This window comes from Ranitomeya imitator, chromosome 9, assembly GCF_032444005.1.
Source record: "Ranitomeya imitator isolate aRanImi1 chromosome 9, aRanImi1.pri, whole genome shotgun sequence".
NCBI lineage: Eukaryota > Metazoa > Chordata > Amphibia > Anura > Dendrobatidae > Ranitomeya > Ranitomeya imitator.
Genome location: NC_091290.1, coordinates 135,732,629 through 135,753,674, shown reverse-complemented (window position 1 = coordinate 135,753,674; position 21,046 = coordinate 135,732,629). Strand labels below are relative to the sequence as shown.

Sequence of the window (21,046 nt, the reverse complement as noted above, 5' to 3'; positions counted from 1 at the left end):
CACTTCAAAAGTAAATAGGTCCTTAAAAAGATGAGTTTTGTACATTTCCTGAAAAAATAGTGAAAAATTGCTGCAAAATTTCTAACCTCCTAACAAAATAAAAGAACATATGAAAAAATGACGCTGATGTGATATAGACACATGGGAAATGTTGTTTATTAACTTTCTATATAGTATGATTATTTGTTTTAAGAGTACAAAAAATTAAAAGTTTTACAATTGCTTATTTTAATTTATTTATTAAAAATCAGGTATTTTCATAATCACCGGATGAAGACGTGTTACTGATCTGCAAATGATGAAAAAAAAAAAACACTTTTTTTTAAAAAACCTCTCAATTTATTCAGCATGGAGTGTGAGCGCCACGTACAGAAATCCCATCACACACAGCCCCCGGCTGCCATTAATGAGGTTATGGGTTATCGTGATCTGAGGAATGTTCTGCTGCGCTGAATGCACTTGAGAAAATCATCAAGATACCCTGCTGGCAGCTACCTTTGCAATTGATGACCAATAACGTTCTAGATTTGCTTGAAGGGAGACAATTCTGGAGAGTTTAGGACTCCTTGTTCTTCTTTATACTGAAGATAGTTCTTAAAGGGAACCTGTCACCCCCAAAATCGAGGGGTAGATAAGCCCCCCGATGTATCCTGAAAGATGAGAAAAAGAGGTTAGATTATACTCACCCAGGGGCGGTCCCGCTGTGGTCCGGTCCAGTGGGTGTCGCGGTCCAACGCCTCTTATCTTCTTGCGATGACGTCCTCTTCTGTCTTCACGCCACAACTCTGGCGCAGGCGTACTTTGTCTGACCTGTTGAGGGCAGAGCAAAGTACTGCAGTGCGCAGGCGCCGGGCCTCTCTGACCTTTCCCGCCGCCTGCGCACTGCAGTACTTTGCTCTGCCCTCAACAGGGCAGACAAAGTACGCCAGCGCCGGAGCCGCAGCGTGAAGACAAGAAGAGGACGTCATCCTATGAAGATGGGAGGCCCCGGAACGCGACGCCCATCGGATCGGACTGCCCGCCCAGGTGAGTATAATCTAACCTCTTTTTCTCATCTTTCAGGATACATCAGGGGCTTATCTACAGCATTACAGAATGCTGTAGATAAGCCCCTGATACCGGTGGGCTTAGCTCAACTTCCATTTTGGGGGGTGACAGGTTCCCTTTAATGACATTGGCTGGATGTTTCAAGTTGTTGCTACAGAAAAATCTGGAGACAATCAAACGCCTTTCTGACGGTATTACACGATTGATAAGTATTTGCCTTATCAGAAATGGGCAACATTACGAAAAATAAAGTGATAAGCCAAGGAAACTTAGTGCAGCAGATCATATCAGGCTTACTTCCCTTTGAAACTGGAAGCAGTGCCATCAGCTCAGAAGTGTCAGAAACCAGCGTGAGTCAGCTACACCCAACTACTCTTCAGAGAAGTCAGGTCAGAAGTGATCTTCTTGGAAGAACTGCAGTCAAATACATTAAACTATTTAATCCAAGCTCAAAATCATCTCCCATGTTAATCGTTGGCAAAGTGTCTATTTGTCCTTCAATCTTAAGTACTCAGCTCCCTCACAGCATGCCCTTCCTGCCTCTACTGTTATGGACCTGGTGGTTAGGAGCACCCGGAACGACCTGATGGTTAAACTCACACAGGACAAGCTCTGGGAAGTGGGAGCTCTGCTGACCGCAACCCCTAATCCTATCACACAACTAGAAATAGCCGTGGAGCGTACCTAACACTGCCTAGACGCCTCTTCACAGCCTAAGAGCTAACTAGCCCTAGAGAAAGAAAATAAAGCCTACCTTGCCTCAGAGAAATTCCCCAAAGGAAAAGGCAGCCCCCCACATATATTGACTGTGAGTTAAGATGAAAGTCACAAACACAGAAATGAAACAGGTTTCAGCAAAGGGAGGCCAGACTTACTAAACAGACTGAGGATAGGAAAGGTATCTTTGCGGTCAGCACAAAAAACTACAAAAAGACCACGCAGAGTGTGCAAAAAGACCTCCGCACCGACTAACGGTGCGGAGATGCCACTCTGCATCCCAGAGCTTCCAGCTAGCAAGGCAAAATCATGATAGCAAGCTGGACAAGAAAACAAAGAACAAATAATTAACTAGCAGGGACTTAGCTTCTGCTGGAGTAGACAGGTCACCAGAAAGATCCAAGAGCGAACTGAACCAGTACAAGAACATTGACAGCTGGCATGGAGTAACGATCTGAGTGGAGTTAAATAGAGCAGCCAGCCAAAGAATAAACTACGTCACCTGTGGAAGGAACCTCAGAAGCAGCAGCTCCACTCACAGCCACCAGAGGGAGTCCATGGACAGAACTCGCCGAAGTACCATTCATGACCACAGGAGGGAGTTCGATAACAGAATTCACAACACTACCCAGTTATGCTCCTGAGCCCCCTACAAGTCCGTCACTCATTACACTTTATCACGGAAGGGATTAGAGTTAGGATTAATCTTGGGACAACCTGCCAGGATCAGGAGCAAGTATCTTACAGTAAATTACAGTAAATTTCAACAATTGGTACATAAGTAATTTCCATTACATCACGTTTCATACACAATAAATATGACGCCTCTAAAACTAACACGGAGCAATATTTATAGCAAGCTTTGTGACCATTTCCTCCGGATTTGCAGGGCATTGTCACTTCTTCCATAATTGTTTAATTGCGGTGTGACTTAGTGAGTCTTCGGTCTTTGGTGTTCATAATTTCTTATTTTTGTCGTCTTTCCACAGCTCTGGCTTAAATCCGACATCTATCAAAGACAATGAATTAACTAATACATGCACTTTAAATGCAAACGTGGACAAATCCTTTAAGGGGAACTTATCATCACCTATTGTATAAATCAGGTTTTTGCGGTACAAAAAATGACACTTCTGGTGTCGGAGAAGACTGCAGGAGAAGCCTGAACTGAATCTACGGGGGGTTGCAGCATGTGAGTAAGTCCAATTTTGTTATTTCTACACCATCCATTCCCACAATAATGTTTTTAATTAGTCTGGACAATCCCTTTAAATGTACTAAATGCTCACGCTCATGTACCATAGCGAATCAGACCATTATCACTATCTCAATTCCCATCCTTTGGATCATTCAAGCAACACTGATCGGTGTCAGAATTAAGTGCTCACCTTCATTCGATATATTAAAGTCAGGATTTTCCTGTGAGAAGAGAAAAATTCTAAATTAATTCCTTATATTGTTCATTAAGGAGGATGTGACCACTTTTTGCTCATACTTTATCCCCACTGCTCCACTGAATACACCGTTATTTTTTTTTATATCTCTCATACGGTTTTTTATTTATTTCTAATTTATGATTTTTCCTAGGAGGCCTGGCTCACAGGATCCTCTGGGACGTGTCTTTAATGTTCTCAGAATTATCATATTGTGAGCAACGCCTTTTTGTTAAAGACAATAAAAATTTTCACTAAATAAAAAGGCCAATATCTCCAGAACCGTATGGCGGATTTAAATATAACAAAAACTGGCAGCAGCATTTAAGTGGTAAAACTACAATGATCGGCTGCTGTAATTACAAGGAGATGGTAGGAAGCAGGGTCAACTCCTGAGCCGGCTTCATACATTCCTTATCAACCTATGATGAAAATAAACGTTATAGGTACATTATGGGGTTAATTAAAGATGTTGTCCCACTATTAAGTATCACATTTTTTTTCTTTATATCACACAAAACATTATTTTTCTATTGAAATCGGTTTTGAAATATGCTCCTGTGTCTGGATATTGCTGCTACAGACTTGATATGGCGCCCCCTACTGTTCTTTTGATTGCCTCTCAGAATGTCCACCTAATGCGACGGTGGTCACACATGCTCAGTCAGTAGAAATGTTGACTGCAGTCACTGCAAAAATTCTCATAGGATCTACCGTAATTAAATATTAATATTGCTCCCCCTAGTGGTGGCTAAATGTTGCAACAATTTACTAATTTACTTCTATGGTGGAGTGGAGGGATGCAATGAATTTGGAGCTCTGCTTTAGAACCTTAGAAAGTCTCAGTGGTCCATAAGCTTTTTTTTTTAAGACTGACCGAATTTCCTGGAGTCTCATGTTCTGCAGACCAGGGCATTCCATGTGCCTCGGAAGGAGAATCGCCAACGACGTCTTTGTAAATCTTCTCTGCATCTGGAAAGTGTTCCTATAAAAAGTCCGCATTATATCATAAGACCGGTGCATTGATATATACTTATTACTTTTTCTTTGCAGCAATTTTTTTTAATTTAAAAAATTAAATGCAACAATTCTTTTTATGATAGATCATATACCCTGGCTCAGCTTTATATAGCCTTGATTGCCAGATTTGAAATGTAAATCCCATTGAAGTAATGGGAGCTGAGCTGCAGTACTTGAGAACGGCCAGTAGACAGTGCACGGCGTTCTGGTAACCCGACTATGTACACCATTTACTATTGGCAGCTGCAGCACCTGCAAGTAACTGATCGGCGGAGGTGCCCATGCCTTCCAACCGTCCAGGAGCCAACGAGACACAGTCCCTGATTTGGGGAGCTATCCTAGAAAGTTGGCAGTATGTCCTGAGTAGGTATGAGCCAACGTGATTGGGTAAGGCGCTATCCGACCATGCTGTTTGTTAGGTAATCCCTGCATGTGTTGCGTCTGTCTAACACCCACGAGACATGCAGCCATGGTGACTTGAACATATTTTTCGAGTGCATCAAATACACTCGGTTAGCACACAAGCACGTTGACTCAAAACTAGTCCTAAGTCATCTGTATCTTTAGGTCACAGATACTGTATAGTTGAATTTAATGGTGGCGTTGCAGTTGGTATTTTCTTGCTTAATTGCCATATTGCAGGTAAGGGGCACAGTGCAAGCACCAGTTTACAGGGGGAAAAACTGGGGCATCATACTGGGAGTGATGGATTGCAGTATATCATACTGTGTGCATGAGGGACTGAGGGGGAATCATACTGTGTGAGGGGGTCTATGGAGTCATTAAACTGTGTAGAAGAAGCATGGGGCATTACATTACATTAGTGGACAATAGGGATATCATACTGTGCATGAGGAGAATGTGGGGGCATCATACTGTGTGAGGGGAAAGTAGGGGTATCGTACTGTATGGGCATCGTACTGTGTGGAGAAGAAACTGTTGAGGCATAATACTTTGTGTGGGGGGCGTTGAAGCATCATACTGTGTAGGTAGACTGTGGAGGTATCATATTGTGTAGGAGGACTGTGGAGGTATCATATTGTATGGGTGATGGACTATGGGGGCATGATACTATGTAAATGGACTGTGGGGTCATCATGCTATGTGAGTGAAGGACTGTGGGGGTATCATTCTGTATAGGGGGACAGTGTGGACATCATGCTGTGAGGGTGAGGAACTGTTGGGGCGTCATACTTTGTGTGGAGACGTTGAGGCATCATACAGTGTGGGGATACTATGAGTACATTATACTGCGTAGGGGGACTGTGAGAGAATCATATTGTGTGGGTGAGGGACTATGGAGTCCTGTTACGGTGAAAATGGACTGTGGGATCATCATGCTGTTTGAGCGAGGGACTATGGGGTCATCATACTGTGTGAAGGAATTGTGGGGGCATCATACTGTGTTGGAAGTACTGGCGGCATCTTAAAATGTTTGGGGCACTGTAGGGGCATCATGTACGAAGGGCACTTAGGGCATCTGGGTGAATGAGGAATTGTGTGGGAATCATACTGCATGGGGGCTAGATAGAGTATTACCAGGGGCAATAGTTATCTACTGGCATACAAAAATTACTGTGTGGGGTCAAGGATGTGACAAAACTGTAAAATGCTTTGCCGTGGCACGCTACATGAGCTGCAATGAGAATCTTTTTACCGTCCCTCAGAGTTTGGAGGTATGAAATTGACTGGTGTCAGATCACCACCTATCTGATATTGATGACCTCTCCTTAGGATATCCAAGCCCAGGAAAGCCCTCCTATATTAGACTATTCTGAGATAAGGGGAGACCCTCATTTGGGATTTTCATTCATTAACCCTGCTGTTGTCTTCGGTCTGGGGAGACCTATTTTGAACTTTGGTATTTTTGGGGTGTTCAAGATCCGGTTCTGAAACTTGTGGTAGATTGACTTAAATGAGGATGGGTCGGTCGGCCACGGGTTTTAGAGCCGCATCTTGAATATTTTAAAGAATATTGAAGTTCAAGGTCGGTCGTTTTTGACCGAAGACAACAGCAGGGTTAAAGCAGGCAGCAACTACAAAGAGGAACTCTCATTCTGTAAATCCCGACCCGTTGATTTCCTTCCGCACAGTATAATTTCTCCTATACTTGTGTTGCAGGAGAGTTGACCACTTCTGCCCCGTACAGTGCACATTACTGCTGAACATAGGTGGCTTTTGTAACAAAACTGAATTGTCAAAAGTGGACAATCCCTTTGAGAGTAGTCTCCTCTTCCACCAGAAAAAGTCTAACCTAATACCATAGTCAGACTCACGTTGCTTTGTGGATATGGGCACGATGAAGTAGGTTGTGTAAAACTGTCGAAACTTGCTTCAGAACCAGAACTGCCATAAGTAAAGTCACCCTAAAAAAAACAAACAACAGTTATTAATATTGAATGCAAATATGGCATCTAATAGCTAGAAGGGTGTATACGAGGATTGGTTATGCCTTGGATTCTGTCTGATGTAGAGTCTCTTCATGTTGGAGAATTCAGGACCCTCAGGCTCGGACTGGTCCTCAGGGAAACAGGAGAATCCTCCGGTAGGCCGCTATGAAGTAGTACTGATGAGCAAATGAGCAATTCTATGGCACTTGATAACTTTTTATGTAATGTGTAAATCATCTAATCATTCAGTAAACAAGCTAGCCAAATTACAATTACATAGAGGCAAAAGTGAATTTGCGTACTAGGGTCAGGTCATTTTTGCATGTAGCTGAACAGTGGCCCCGAGAGTCAATGTTATTGGATGGCCTTTGCCAGCCCAGTCCGACACTGAGGACACTCATCTCATATTTATGGCAGATTTTTATCTGCTCCATCCTTATTAATACCAACCTTGTCTATACCAAACTCTTTGGCAATGTTGGCCAGATGTCTGTTTATCGTGACTATGGACGTCTTTTCAGTAGTGAGCAATTCGATCACCTGTAAGAAGAAATTTAAAGACCTGCCACTTACTATAAATATGCAATTTTACCAAGCATTTCCATTTTTACCTTCGTATAAATGCCAGGCGTGTACACAGAAATCACGGGCCCCATAGCAAAAGACTCCCTCCAAAAGAACTAATTGGTGTCACAGGCAGGGTCACGACACGTTTGCACAGTTACAGAAGGGCATACTTGCCAACTTTTAAAGACAGGGAGAGAGGCTTGTTTTCGGTACTAACACAGTAATTTTGCCCCTATTGAAGTCCCTTTGTGTTCTTACCCACTAGGATACCCCTTTCAGAACCCCAATAGATGATGATGCCTCGAAAAAGTCTCCAATATACAGTATGATTCCCATTTAGTGAATTACCCCACAGTGCCCCTCTCACATGCACAGTATAATGACCCACAGTGTGCCCAGCAAAGTATGATACCGCAATGGTGCGACCCACACAGTATGCTGCCCCAACAGCCCCTTTACACAGTTTACTGGCCCACAGTCCCCACACAGCATTATGGCCTCACAGACCCCCAGACATTATGATGTCCTCCACAGTTCCCCAGACAATATGATGTCCTCTATAGCACCCAAGACAGTATGATAGCAACCCACAGCCTCCAACACAGTATGTTGGCCACACAACCCCCCCAGACAGTATGATGACCGCACAACCCCACAGACAGTATGATAGCACCTCACAGCCTCTAACACAGTAGTATGATGGCCACACAACCTCCCCCCCAGACAGTATGATGGCCACACAGCCACCCCCCAGACAGTATGATGACCACCCAACCCTACAGACAGTATGATAGCACCTCACAGCCTCTAACACAGTAGTATGATGGCCACACAGCCCCCCCCCAGACAGTATGATGGCCACACAGCCCCCCAGACAGTATGATGGCCACACAACCCCACAGACAGTATGATAGCACTTCACAGCCTCTAACACAGTAGTATGATGGCCACACAGCCCCCCCCCCCAGACAGTATGATGGCCACACAGCCCCCCCAGACAGTATGATGGTCACACAACCCCAAAGACAGTATGATAGCACTTCACAGCCTCTAACACATTAGTATGATGGCCACACAGCCCCCCCCCCAGACAGTATGATGGTCACACAACCCCCCAGACAGTATGATAGCACCTCATAGCCTCCAACACAGTATGATGGCCACACAGCCCCCCAGACAGTATGATACACCTTACAGCCCCCAACACAGTATGATAGCACCTCACAGCCTCCAACACAGTATGATAGCCACACAGCCCCCCCAGACAGTATGATGGCCACACTGCCCCCCCAGACAGTATGATGGCCACACAGCCCCCCCAGACAGTATGATAGCCACACAGCCCCCCCAGACAGTATGATGGCCACACAGCCCCCCCAGACAGTATGATGACCACACAGCCCCCCCAGACAGTATGATGGCCACACAACCCCCTAAACAGTATGATAGTACCCCACAGCCTCCAACACAGTATGATGGCCACACAGCCCCCCCAGACAGTATGATGGCCACACATCCCCTCCAGACAGTATGATGGCCACACAACCCCTTAAATAGTATGATAGTACCCCACAGCCTCCAACACAGTATGATGGCCACACAGCCCCCCCAGACAGTATGATGGCCACACAGCCCCCCCAGACAGTATGATGGCACATCACAGCCTCCAACACAGTAAGATGGCCACGCAGCCACCCCCCCCCCCCCCAGACAGTATGATGGCCACACAACCCCCTAAACAGTATGATAGTACCCCACAGCCTCCAACACAGTATGATAGCCACACAGCCCCCCCAGACAGTATGATAGCACCCCACAGCATCCAACACAGTATGAGGGTCCCACTGACCCCCACTCAGTCTGATGGATCCCACACAGTCTTATGGCCCTCAAATACACTATGTCCCCTACAAGTACTCACTGACAAAATTAAAGAAAGAGAAAACTACTGACTTAGCCCTGTTCCCCCCAAGCTCCGCTCTGTTCTGTGTTGTGTGTGGACAGAGGCTCTGAACAGACACACAGGCGGAATGGTGGTAAAAGGACCCGACAGATCCCTGTTTCACCATTCTATTGAATGGTATCTGCATCCTGATGACGCCGGGTGGTGAAGATGGTGGTTCACGTTTTCTGCCTCTCTTAGCGTTACCCCACTGGTACCGGCATTGGTTATCACTATGGTGCATACACCTTTTTTTCATCTTAATGTCTAATTTATGGATTTTTCTGTCTGGATTCCAGTTGGATAACACAAAGGACACAATATACACATTCTACTTACTTTTGGATTAACTGTCTTAAGATTGTTAACCCTACAGAGGTTGCCATATTCTTTGCTGTATCTCAGGCAAAGTTGCTGAACTACCTGTAATACATGGAAACATTGTCTCATCATTATACATTCAGTCAGAAGGCTGAAATCACACAAAGCCAGAGGTTTGTCCAGCAGAATGGAGACGTCCTTCTGTTATTTTATTTAATCCCATTAAATCCTGGCTTTGACTCAACTAACTGCTACGATGTGTCCTGTACACAGACATGGCTGAGTCCTGCTCTCCTGTCTCTACGTAGTACATGTCCAGAAGCAGCATCAGCATGGAGGTCATTATACAGCAGTACTGAGCAGGGTAGCTGTGAATCCATCACTTTAGAGATAGTATAGAGACCATTTAAATTAAATATGTATTATTGGGCTCCAGTCATTCCAAGTTTCTTGATTGCTGTAAACTGTGTGATTTCTACCTACTTTCTTCAGCTCGGGGACCTCAGTCTCCAGATGTGGGGCTGCCCAGATCACAGTAGACACGGCTTCCGAGAGGGTCGGGTCAAGGCTACTGCATATAAAGAAAGCACAACAGTGACACTTAGAGCAGGTTTCAACATGTGGCATCATCATACATGTACGGAGTGGGCTCAGGACCTGTGTTATACACCGCCTGCACCGAGTCTAACTGGTGTGAATGGAGATAGCTCTGATTGACAGCAGGATCTAAGAGGTCAAACTGCGATTTAGGGTGCAGTCAGACGGCGGTATAAATTGACCAATATCATAAAGTTGCATAGTCCCCAAAATGCTAATGATAAAAACTATAACTTGTAACAACTGAAAAATTAAAAAATGCATAGCTCATGGAAGGCTAGGAAGAAAATTTGAAAACAAAGGGGGTCCAATTGGGAGTATAAATCTGGAACCAACCCTGATATGACCCTATGGATCCCCAGTGACCCCAAGAATAGGGGTCCGTGCAATCACTCTGCATTATAGTGTGTCATTATTTTGCAGGACTGTTGCGTTGCAGACCAGGATGTAAGGATAAAGACGTCACTTTCTTACTCCATAGATTGGATTAATCCAAATTTTTTAGACAGTGTATCGCAACATATCTGGACCAGCTCCAGGGCTTCAATCTGATTTTCCTGTTGGATAACTTTTTCCATTGCGATTCTGGCTCTAGATTCCCTTTTGGCTTCTAAGTGCTGTACAATCTCTTTCTTAGTCTGTTCCTCTGTTTTACCTGTAAAAGTAGAAAAAAAATAGATCACTGTTTATTCCACTGATGAAGACCCCACACTGTGATTATCAGACAGGACAGAGTGACTCTTTAGGAAAGTGGCACCACCTCCATGACAATTTAGCGGTATAGAGGAGCTGCCAGCAGAGGATCTTGATGATTCGTATGCAGAACATTCCTTAGGCTATATTCACACTTTGCGGATTTTGCTGCGGATCCGCAGCGGATTTGACCGCTGCGGATCCGCAGCAGTTTCCCATGAGTTTACAGAACAATGTAAACCTATGGGAAACAAAAAACGCAGTGCACATGCTGCGGAAAAAAACGCGCGGAAACGCTGCGGATTACATTCCGCAGCATGTCACTTCTTTTCTGCGGATTTTCACCTGCTCCAATAGAAAACTGCAGATGAAAATCCGCAGAAGAAACCACAGTTAAAACCGCGATAAATCCGCAGTAAAAACCGCGACGGGTTTTCACTGCGGATTTTGTAATTCTGCTGCGGAAAAATCCGCAGTGGAATCTGCAAAGTGTGAACATAGCCTAAAACATCCATCAAGTGCAGGAATTTATGTGTGTGACACTCATACTTGATACTGAATCAAGATGCTTTTAAATTTTTGCTTCCACTTTTTCATCATTTCCATATTATTAACATGTCTATCCATCCTGTGATTTCACGACTTTTCCTTCTTAATGTTGTATTTTAAGAATAAGGGGCTTTCAAAATTGGAAGTGTAAGGCTGGAGTCACACTAGCGAGTTTTACGGACGTATGAGTGCAGAAAATATGTCTGTAAAACACGCCTAACAAACGTCCCAATTATTCTCTATGCCCCTGCTCCTATCTGCCGTATTTTACTGATCAGTATTATACGGCTTTCTACGGCCGTAGAAAATCGCAGCATGCTGCGTTTGTCACCGTATTGCGCAAAAAAACGCCAATGAAAGTCTATAGAAGCCCCAAAAATACGGATTACACACGGACCAGCAGTGTGACTTGCGAGAAATACGCAGCGCTGTTAGAGAGAAAAGCCGGCAATTCAGTGCGGTGTACAGTAAAATCACACTGACAGCTTACATTAGAATAGGTAGAATAAATGTGTACACATAGAATAGGTATATATATATATATATGTCAGTGAGACACATATATGTATATATATTATTACTTCATCCAGCGCTAGATAGCTTTAAAGCCGGTAATTCAATTGTCCTTCTCCTTCCTAAACCCGACATGATATGAGACCTGGTTTACATACAGTAAACCAACTCATAGCCCCATTTTTTGCATATTCCACACTACTAATGTTAGTAGTGTGTATATGCAAAATTTGGCCGTTCTAGCTATTAAATTAAAGGGTTAAAAGGCGGAAAAAATTGGCGTGGGCTCCCGCGCAATTTTCTCCGCCAGAGTGGTAAAGCCAGAGGGTTACAGAGCGAGGGTCTTCAGTGAGTGGATTGAGCGTAGAATAAAATATTACAACAACCTTTGTGATTTTTTCATTAAAATAATTTTTAATAATGTGTGTGTATTTTTTAACCCTTTACCACAATTGGATTAATAATGGATAGGTGTCATAATTGACGCCTCTCCATTATTAATTAGGCTTAATGTCACCTTACAATAGCAAGGTAGCATTAACCCTTCATTACCCCATATCCCACCGCTACACGGGAATGGGAAGAGAGTGGCCAAGTGCCAGAATAGGCGCATCTTCCAGATGTGCCTTTTCTGGGGTGGCTGGGGGCAGGTGTTTTTAGCCAGGGGGGGGCCAATAACCATGGACCCTCTCCAGGCTATTAATATCTGCCCTCAGTCACTGGCTTTACTACTCTGGCGGAGAAAATTGCGCGGGAGCCCATGTCAATTTTTTCCCGCCATTTAACCCTTTAATTTAATAGCTAGAACGGCCAAATTTTGCACATACACACTACTAACATTAGTAGTGTGGAAAATGCAAAAAAAAAGGTGATATGAGATGGTTTACTGTATGTAAACCAGGTCTCATATCATGTCGGGTTTTAGGAAGGAGATAGCAAAAGCCGGTAATTGAATTACCGGCTTTAAAGCTATCTAGCGCTGTATGAAGTAATAATATATATACATATATGTGCCTCACTGACATATATATATATATATATATATATATATAGACAGTATATATGTTTTTTTTTTTTTTTTACACATGGATCCCTTGTATAGCCGTATGTTGGTTTTGCAAGCCTGCGAGAAAAACACGCAGTACGGATGCCATACGGATTACATACGGAGGATGCCATGCGCAAAAAAACACTGAAACACCCTGCCTACGGAGGAGCTACGGGGACTTTTCAGCGTATTACGGCCGTAATATACGGACCGTATTGTCTTACGCTGAGTGTGACTCCAGCCTTAATAGTTTATGTTTATCAAGTAACACAATAGAAAATGAATGAACAAAAGGGAAAACTAAATTGCATCAATACTTGGTGACCGCCTGTTGCCTTCATCAGGTTTTGAACAGTTTTTGAAGGAAGGGCATGAAGCATGACATATCCTTCATCCACTGCATTAGTCATGGGGTCTTGGAAGTGATAATCCGGCCCCCACAGAGCCCTGATCTCACATCATCCAGTCTGTCTGGGATCACATGAAGAGACAGAAGGATTTGCACAAGCCTCATATACAGATTTGTAGTTAGTTTTACAAGATGTTTGGACCATCCTCCTGCCGAGCTCCATAAAAGACATTAAGTGTAACTAGAAGCTAAACAATATATATATGCACAGTATATATAGAATCAGTGATATGTTTATAAACCTATTAATATCACTATAAAGAATTGGTGGCAGGGTAGGTGGTTCTCTTTAACGTATAAGCACCCCTTACTTATACTTACTTTTGTTCTCTTTCACCTTTTCTATTTGGCTGTTGACATTTTTTAGGCTGGCACTCAGGTTCTGTGCTTTAAACTTTGTTCCAAACATGCTTAGAATACCTGAAAACCACAGTTATACACGTTACTATGTTAGTCCTCATATTCTCCTCTATTCCCTTTACTTTAGTTCTTTTACAGCAATATGTGTTCAGAATATTTGCTAATTAATGCAGACACTGAGCATTCACACTGTTCTCCGCTGCATACATTGCTTACAACTGGCCGCTGCTGGAGCAGATATCAGCCGATCGGTTAGGGTCCTAGGTGTCAGATGCCCTCCGATCTTACATTGATAGTCTGTCCCATGGATATGGTATGGTCATCATTATGTCCCCGTCCCAGACAAGACCTTTATTCTTGACTCTACGATGACATTTTGCAAATGTCTGATATATTTTGTGTCTCGGCTGTCACTATTGTAGCCATAAAATAGTGTCCAGAGTAGTTTCCACCTTTGCTGCCCCTTCATCAGTGGCAGCTCTTACACAGTGGATATAGATTTGCTTTGACGGCACCAACTCATCCACTGCAGATGAACTATTTTCATTTTTGCTGGCTTATGAAACCTCTACAAAGCATCAATAAGCACCAACACTGTCAGGGGACGGCACTTTGCTGCCTCCAACCACCAGGGCGATTGACCAAAGAGTAACGGAAAAGGTTGCAGCTGTTTTCCCTACAAGGCCAGTTACCGAAGGACTCACGGTGAGCGTATGGTATATACTCCTCTGATTCCAACACATTTCTGAATCCTGCTCATACAGGTATTGTACATATGACCAGGTTTTAAATACATCAGATGGGGATCACATACATTAGTTAGGACTGCTCTGATATGGGTATACCTTGACGTTTGCTAGAGCGGCTTAATATACATTTTTTGCAAAAAACGTATCAACCAAATACCCTGTTTTTTTCCATCTTTTTACTGGCACTTGCTGTCCACTGTGATTTTTTTGCAACGGTGTGTTTTTGGTTTTACTGTGCTTTTTTGTGTTTTCATGTATATACCCCGGTACGGTCACTGCCAGCTCCACCATAACAAAAGAAAATGCTGCCACTACTAATAGGTTACAGAGGTCGATTGGACGCCCATTGAGATAGCGTATTCTTTCAGGCATGAGGTTTACATAGAAAGAGGAACGCAGCTATTACATTTTATGTATTTAATTCAAAAAAAGTAGGCGGCATTTATAAAAATATACAAAGATGTTACAAAACACTACAGTATAAACAATTATGTTAAATAAAAAAGTTAAACAAAAGATATGTACTAAACCTGTTGTCGCAGTGTTGACACTGGCTTTTATGAAAGGGAGGTGTTCATTTTGTAGAGGCAACGGACAAAACTACAGAAAACTGCATCTCCCAGGACTGACCAAGAATATAATTTGGCATTTGCTTTTATCAACACAAGTTACGCCCACACACCCTCCCTCTGGTGACTCTCAACAGGGCAGGTCTTCAGAAAACCATAGGATGCGGCTCAGTCTTAGAAAATTACGAGATTTAATAATTCTACAATATCTTGACCCCCTGGAGGTCCCAGGCGGGAGATATTACTGTCTTGTTTCCTATTACGATTTCCCCTTTATATAAATAGGAAACACAGCATGGATAGCATCATCCATCTAACTGATATTTAATTTGAAGGTGTTATGGTCACCACCGAGTGATGTAAGACATTACGTTCACCACAACTCTGAAAATATGAATTTCATATCTATCATATCTATGCCGTTCATAAAAACCTCAGTATACATAATAGTTTGAATGGAATAAAGAAGCTCACATCAGTTTGTAGTTCTAAGACACATGCAGGCAAAGCCTATAAATCTTTCACCCTCTGCATTTCTAGGCAAACTGGGGGATCTGCTATCCATTAGATTCTAACTTCAATTACCTCTTTGCAGAAGAGGGGGAGTTGGATGGTCTAAGACAAGATTCATTCTTCAATTTTAATATGAGAGCTTGATAGATATTTACAATTATATTTAGAACAATCACCAATAAAAACATAACATTTTACAAATAATATCATGTATGACAGTGAAAGACTCACCTGAGCATCAAGTCCCAGCAGCACAGAAGACAATGACAGGTGTCCAGCAGAGAGTATTCGCTGATATGTAGTAGGACGTCTCAGCACAAAGCTGTAAATTATAAATGTGTATAATACCTAATTAAAAATTAAACACCTTTTACTGCACAAGGAATTCAGCAAGAGAAAAAAACGTACCGTAACTTATTTGCAGTGAAGCATGGAACATGGACAGAAATGACCAAATTATGGTTGCGGCATTATATTAATTATCAAGCCAGAAATAGAGATCCCCTATACAGATATAATATGAAACAACATTAACTTTATTAAAGTGCATATTATTAGAGCATTTAATGCACTTTATTACAGTTGTAATGGTTAATGGTTAATTATAATTGATGTTGCTGCAGTTGTACAATATATGATTACACTGATGTAGAAATATTCACTTACTTAAGGAACGTAAGCATAAATAGAACATTATGCAGGTTTATACCACATAATATTGGACTGCGGAGATATGAAAGTACATGAAAGTATATGGCAGAGTCTTATTGGTAATCAGAACTGCAGTTAACCATTTGTCTGCTGTAAGCATACTGAAAGATTCTCTGCTAATACTGGTGCTGTTCACACTACAACCTGTTGCAACTGTGCGTGAGCTTCTCAACAAGAAATTATCTAGTTTGCCTCTTTATCACTTCTGCTTGCTGTTCATCATTTATCTTTCTACTGATATCATAGAACTCGGCCATTAACCATTTGCTTGCTGCCAGTCCTGGACTGACTCTGCAACTACAGTTCCTGTGTATATCCACATTCCTGCCTCTGTGTCTTCTGATATATCTTGCTGCACTTGTTTCCCTGCCATCCTGCATTCCTTGCAGTCTTGTTGCTTGCTAATGAACCTGCTTTACATCAAGTCCTGCCCCCTGTGCCATTGGTCAGGTCTGTACCTACACAACATGAAGCTCTTTTTGTTTATGACTGTACAGCAAGTCACTTTCTGTTGTGGTCCTTGACCATAATTAACTATAATGGGTAACCTCAGTGGGGCAACATGAAGCTCATTGTCCCCAATGCAAATCCTTCAAAACATACATGAAATTTCATGGGTCTTCATTAATATTTGTCTTCCCATATGAGAAAAAGTAGAATCCAGGGCCAATTGGGTATGACTGCAACCTCTGCACCTGCTACAGTTACAACCCTGGGGAAACTCCTTCATATAAGGGACACATAAAGTTTATCTTATCACATGCCTGACTTATGGCTTAGAGCAGTGGTTCCCTACATTTCTGAGCTTGAGAGCCACATTCAGGTCCCACTCCTCTTACAGAGGATTCACTATTTGAGATGTGCTCCTCATATCTATTTGTTAGACCTAGAGCCAGGGCCAGTTTTAGACAAAGTTGGGGCCCTGGGCAAAAGTTTAAAGTCGGGCCCCAAATTCTCACATATTGCACTATCACACAGAAACGTTTCGGTTGTTTTTCCATGCGCTGAGTTCAGACCCTTCAATATTGTCGATCGCGCTCATTTAAGTCGTTCGACACTTGTTCCCGAGTTTCTTTCCCCGGCTGAGGAAGAATGATGCGGACAGATAGTCCTCCATAAAGTATAATGCAGGTCCCATATAGTATAATGCACTCCTCATGGTCTTTGATAGAGTATACTGCAGCCCCCCTCATAGAGTATACTGCAGCCCCATCATAGAATATAATGCAGCACTCCTCATAGAATAATGCAACCCCCCAAAGTATAATGTAGCCCCCTCAGAGTATACTGCAGCCCCCTCAGAGTATACTGCAGACCCTCTCAGAGTATACTGCAGCCACTCTCATAGAGTATACTGCTGTACCCCTCATAGAGTATAATGCAGCCCCCCTCAGAGTATACTGTAGCCCCCTCAGAGTATAATGCAGCCCCCTCAGAGTATAATGCAGCCGCACACACAGTATAGTGCAGCCCCCCACAGTATAATGCAGCCCCCCACACACACAGTATAGTGCAGCCCTCCTCAGAGTATAATTCAGACCCCCTCAGAGTATACTGCATCCCCTCTCAGAGAATACTGCAGCCCCCTCAGAGTATACTGCAGCCACCCTGAGAGTATACTGCAGTCATCCTCTAGAGTATAATGCAGCCCCTCAGAGTATAATGCAGCCCCCTCACAGTGTAATGCAGCCCCTCACACACACAGTATAGTGCAGCCCCTACTCACAGTATAATGTAGCCCCCATACACAAACAGTATAGTGCAGCCCCCACACACTGTATAGTGCAGTCCCCCCACATGCGGTATAATGCAGCCCCCCACATACACTGTATAATGCAGCCCCCATACACACACAGTATAGTGCAGCCCACACCCCACACACACTATAATGCAGACACACACAATACTCACCTCTCCCTGTTCCACCGCTGCTCTGGCTTCTGCAGCGGGTCTCATCGGCTCCACTGCTGGCACATCACGGCGTATAATGAAGTGACTTCATCACGCGTCCCCTGAGTCATAAGCAGAGGGGAAATGATGGGAGGAGTGTCATCTGACGCTCTCTCCTCCATCACTGCTTTCAGATGTATTGGCATCTATGAAGACGATAAGCTGAATGCGCGTTGTGGCGGTATGACGCCGGGCCCCATACTGGCCGTGTGGTTACTGCTATTAGCAGCAGGCCTCTGGCTGGGGGCCCCTGGAGGAGCGGGGCCGTATGCAGCTGCCTGGTCCGCCTGCCCCTAACGCTGGCCCTGCCTGGAGGTAAAGCATCAAGCTGGCAGACAACCGCAAACCACAAATCATGGGACTACAAGCCATATGTCGCTCTCAATCTACAGGTTGGGGGCCCCTGGCTTAGAGAGTCCTTTAGGCTATGTTCACACCTTGCGGCGTCCCTCTGCGGGTTTTCCCGCAGCGGATTTGATAAATCTGCAGGGCAAAACAACTGCGGTTCTCCCTGCAGATTTATCGCGGTTTGTTCCGCGTTTTCCGCTGCGGGTTTCCGCCTATACTATTGATGCTGCATATGCAGCAATATGCAGCATCAATAGTAATGTTAAAAATAATAAAAAGTGGTTATACTCACCCTCTGACGTCCCAATCCCTCGGCGCTGCACCCGGCGGTCCGGTTCCAGAGATGCTGTGCGAGAAGGACCCTTCGTGACGTCACGGTCATGTGACCGCGACGTCACCGCAGGTCCTGGTCGCACAGCAACTCTGACCGGACAGCCGCGTGCAGCGCCCAGGAGCTCCGGACATCAGAGGGTGAGTATAACCAGATTTTTTATTTTTTAACCCCAAATATGGTTCCCAGGGCCTGGAGGAGAGTCTCCTCTCCTCCACCCCGGGTACCACCCGCACATTATCCGCTTACTTCCCGCAACGTGGGCACAGCCCCATGCGGGAAGTAAGCGGTTCAATGTATTCCTATGGGTGCAGAATCGCAGCGATTCTGCACAAAGAAGTGACATGCTGCGGGTTGTAAACCGCTGCGTTCCCGCGCGGTTTTTCCCGCAGCATGTGCACAGCGGTTTGCGGTTTCCATAGGGTTTACATGTTACTGTAAACGCTATGGAAACTGCTGCGGACCCGCAGCATCAAAATCGCAGCGGTTCCGCGGTAAAAACCGCTAAGTGTGAATATAGCCTTAGAGAGAAATTGCTCTTGATCTAACTTTCTTCAATCAAAATAAATAATTTCCAAGGTTCCCCTATATATGTGTTATGTGTCATTTTTGCATTGAGAAGAATGCAGAATACTGATAGGTTTTTACTATATGTATTTTCATTATTCCACCGGAATAAATGGCGGCTCCAATGTGTGCAATGCGACCGTCATTATGGATGACATGTCACCACTATAAAATGTTGTCAAAAATTGAAAGAAAGTATCACTTTATGGTGAGTGTAAAATACCAAACAAGTTGCATGGAAAATCAGCAACATTAAATAGCCTCATAGAGTACCGATAGAAATGCTACTCAGTGTATATATAATGGCTGATTTTCATAGTCCTAAGTTAAAACACATGAAAAAAATGACAAAAGTGCAAAAGAGGTATCAGACTATTGTATGGTCATAGTGACCGTAATGAAGTGTGTAGGTTAATATTTCCCCAGTAATTAAGCTGTAATGTTATATACCCGATTTGAATATTTATCACTAAAGATTAAATGTTAGAAATGAGGAAACTAACCAGAAAAAAAATATCCACGAGCTGAAGGTTCAATGTACAGTATACTGATGAACTGTGACTTTAATATATATATATATATATATATATATATATATATATATATATATATATATATATATATATATATACACAGCTCTGGCAAAAATTAAGCGACCACTGCAAAATGTTCAGTTTAATAACTGCTTCGCCCGGGTTAATAACTGCTGTTAGCAGAATAGAATGTGTTAACAAAAATTTATTCTGCACACAAAAAAACACAAAACAAACAGATAGAAATGTAGTTATTAAAAGGCAAAAACTAAGCTAATAGAAGCATTTCACAACATATATTTCAACACCAGAGATATTCCACACAGATTTAACTAAATTGGCCAAGTAATGTGAAGTAATCTTCTACTACTTATTCGAGAGCCTTTTGATAAACGACATTCTTAGTTTTTCCTTCAGGTGCAAAGACGAACAGATTTTTGGCTGTTCCAACTCTTGAACAGGCCACATAAAGTTGACCATGAGAAAAGCATAGAGATTGTAAATCGATTCCAACTACTTTCAAGGATTGTCCTTGAGCCTTGTTGATGGAAATAGCAAATGCCAGTCGAACAGGAAACTGGAGGCGTTTAAAATCAAAAGGCAAATCTGATGGAATGAGAGGAATTGTTGGAATGAAAACATCTTCTCCTGTGGCACATCCTGTCAAAATGGTTGCCTCAATTACATGTGGAACAGAAAGTTAATTGGCTCTTGAGAAAGCAGCTGCTGTTCTCATGTGTGTCAGCCTTGTTTCTTGGTTTTCACATTTTTCATTGGCCCATAATGCAGCTTTTCTTTTCGCATCAGCTGACATTCATGCCATGGAATTCCTTTTCTTATGAGGCATTATTGTGGTAAAAATATCCTCTCACATAGAGGTAATGAGACTGACATCAGCATTTCCACCAACACACCCTAACTGACATGCTATTACCTCACACAAGCTTTGTTATACTGAGAATGTCCTTTGTTGCCTATATTAACCAATCAGCGCTCAGATTAATTAACTGTAGCAAAATAGAAGCTTAGCTGTGATTGGTTGCTATTGGCAGCCTGATAAATCCCCAGCCAACAGGGCGCCCCCCCCCCCCCCCGGAGTATATATTAGCTCACACATACACACATAATAGACAGGTCATGTGACTGATAGCTGCCGTATTTCTTATATG

At 43.2% G+C, this 21,046-nt stretch overlaps 1 protein-coding gene across 1 annotated transcript; it reads right to left on the bottom strand.

Moving 5' to 3' along the window:
* Nucleotides 1-906: 906 nt before the first annotated feature.
* Nucleotides 907-17,369, bottom strand: LOC138649042 (IST1 homolog). Its single transcript, XM_069739123.1, has 11 exons — nucleotides 15,846-17,369; nucleotides 15,669-15,759; nucleotides 13,568-13,666; nucleotides 10,509-10,689; nucleotides 9,921-10,008; nucleotides 9,456-9,539; nucleotides 7,058-7,147; nucleotides 6,494-6,583; nucleotides 4,075-4,182; nucleotides 3,153-3,183; nucleotides 907-2,773 (listed from the first exon to the last, which is right to left on the bottom strand). Exons 3-11 carry the CDS (start codon nucleotides 13,653-13,655, stop codon nucleotides 2,721-2,723), a joined length of 813 nt encoding a protein of 270 aa, XP_069595224.1. The 5' UTR covers nucleotides 13,656-13,666; nucleotides 15,669-15,759; nucleotides 15,846-17,369; the 3' UTR covers nucleotides 907-2,720.
* Nucleotides 17,370-21,046: the final 3,677 nt, after the last annotated feature.

Bases quoted from the DNA above. Each gene is read 5' to 3' on its own strand.
- LOC138649042 (XM_069739123.1), bottom strand. From the start codon at position 13,655: ATGTTTGGAACAAAGTTTAAAGCACAGAACCTGAGTGCCAGCCTAAAA. The intron at 3,184-4,074 runs GTCAGTCTTAAA...CTCTTCTCACAG, and splicing joins ATGAGACTCCAGGAAATTCG to GAAAATCCTGACTTTAATAT. The intron at 2,774-3,152 runs GTGAGCACTTAA...TGTCTTTGATAG, and splicing joins CTTTAATATATCGAATGAAG to ATGTCGGATTTAAGCCAGAG.